General features: G+C 41.8%; 1 protein-coding gene across 2 annotated transcripts in view; it reads right to left on the minus strand.

Moving 5' to 3' along the window:
- WNT2 (Wnt family member 2) overlaps positions 1-2161 on the minus strand; it is a 31908-nt gene that overhangs the window by 2307 nt on the left and 27440 nt on the right. Inside the window, exon 5 of one of the 2 annotated variants that reach the window (XM_025204167.1) lies at positions 1975-2091. In XM_025204167.1, coding sequence (XP_025059952.1) covers positions 1975-2091 — 117 coding nt within the window. Of the gene's footprint in view, positions 1-1599; positions 2092-2161 lie in introns of those variants that run through there. The other variant, XM_006023619.2, reaches the window with a different exon arrangement.

A 2161-nucleotide genomic window follows, 5' to 3' on the forward strand; every position in this document is an offset into this window, starting at 1 on the left:
CCGCCCACCACAACAGACTTACCAGCTGGAGCCAGCTGTGTCCAGTGTCGAGGACTGCTGCCTGTTTAGTCTGCGGCCAAACCTCCGAAGCAGCGCTGAATCTTCAGATCCGATTTGACCGAATTTAACTGGGACAGTGATTTGAATCACCAAATCCAATCACTGTTCTTCTGAATCAGCTGAAGCCGAATCTAATGCTTGCCACTTCACACAGGCCTAGAGCACAACTAAGCTGTAGCCCTTCCCAGTGTGACTCTGCAGCAGGCGCACACAGTGGTTTTACCTGCCAGCAGTGGCACTTGGTTGTGAACCACTGAGGTAAGCTGAGCACAGCGGTGACTCTCAACTGGGAATGCCGCCACATTCAGAAAAGTTGTGGAGGGGTGCCCAGATTCTGAAAATATTGAGAACCACTGATTTAGCTTGTCTCCCTCTGGATTTCTTGCTGCTTTTCAGGATTTTTTCTAGGGTGATTCCCTAAACTTCTTGGCAGCAAGGCCCAGTTCAGGTCTTAGTTTCCTCTTCTGAAGGAAAGCTGTTCCTTACACACTCAGTCTAGGACACCCTCCTACTATGTACAGACCCTAGAGTTCTCTGTGGGACTACATATCTCAGAATGGCATTGTTTTGTGCTGAACCAGGCCCGTGCCTGGTCAAGTAAAGTTAACCCAAAGACCCCACAAAGGACTAGTGTAAGACTCTTGTTACAGTCGTAAGCTCGTAAAGAACCTAGCTTAAAAAAAATTTTCTTCAGGGCCCACCCACATCTGAGCTGAGAGTCTCTCTTTAACAATATTTAATCAAAGTTTTAAACAGATTCCCTACAATAATACCTGAAAGGCATTATAGTTGAAGCAAGATAAAATAATTCTGTCTCATCAAAGTTTTGTACAAATGTTTTCACAGTTTTCCAATAATAGGGAAAAATATATGAGCACTTATCCCCAGGATACCACAATATCCTTTCTCCAAAGACAGGTGAACAACAATTTTCTAAATCTGACAGATCTACTCAGATAAAAATCAGTTGGCAGGGGCCTGAGAAACAAATGTCTTCCCTTCATCTCTTTCGATTGCAACTTTTAGTGGAAAAATCAGTGGTTCAACCTAGTAGTTTATTTTTAGAAAAAGCTTTTAAGGCAGATTTATGCAGCTAATTCTATGAAATGAAATTGTAACTTAAAAAAATCACCTTAACAAGCAACAGAGAATATAATGGTTTAATGGAATATGCTGTGGTTTTCATCATGACCTAACTTCTGCTGTGGAATTAATATGCAGCATGTTGTCTTTGGTGGAAGTATCAGTAGAAGACAGAACTAGCCCAAAGCTATCCACAAGAGAGAAGAATTCCCATTTGAGGGCAGGGATGGACAATGTTGCTTCTAAAAAAAAATTACAGTACTCAAGATTTTCTTTTACACAGGAATTGGATCAGGCCATGACACACTTCATGCTTTGAAGGTATAGGAGATGCTGTCCTCTCTCATTTGGCTGTTGATGTTCTTATGCATGTTTCTCTTCTTTTATCCTTTCTTTTTTTTTCTTTTTAAGTCTTCTCATGCTCTTGCCCTCAAGCATGTCTTGTGGCAATGAGTTTCGTTGGTTAATTATATGGGTGGCTATAAGGTCTTTCATTCAGAATTGTATTGTTTTTATAAACAGAATTAAGCGACAAAAAAGTGACGACCATAGAAATGTAAATCGAATACAATATAACTTATAATAATTATTTAGCAACTTCCCTGCGCTGGAAGAGACAAGTGATAAGTGTTTAACATATCAAATGTCTTGGAAATGTTCCCTGTGAAGAACAGAAAGGTCCAGTGCCTACACTTTGAGTGCCCGTTGCCCTGTACAGTCATGTTTGAGCAATCCATCCAGCACTCTGCGGTGCTTTGCACGTGTGTACATCTACCATTTCCAGGCAGTCTTGGCAGTGCACAGCACAGCACCAGTGGAATTTACACTCACATTTGGTCATCCTGCTGATGCGTGTAGTGTCATACCCTCTTCCACAGCACATCACCTCACAGCTGTCCATCCCTCGGGAGGTTTGGTTACAAACCCGACCCGCTGTCCCTACAGAACCTGGAATGGAAATTGAAAAGATTTAAAAGACAGGGAAGATTTTAAAGAATAGGGCAGCAATATGAGGGAA

Source organism: Alligator sinensis, unplaced genomic scaffold (genome assembly GCF_000455745.1).
Source record: "Alligator sinensis unplaced genomic scaffold, ASM45574v1 scaffold65_2, whole genome shotgun sequence".
NCBI lineage: Eukaryota > Metazoa > Chordata > Crocodylia > Alligatoridae > Alligator > Alligator sinensis.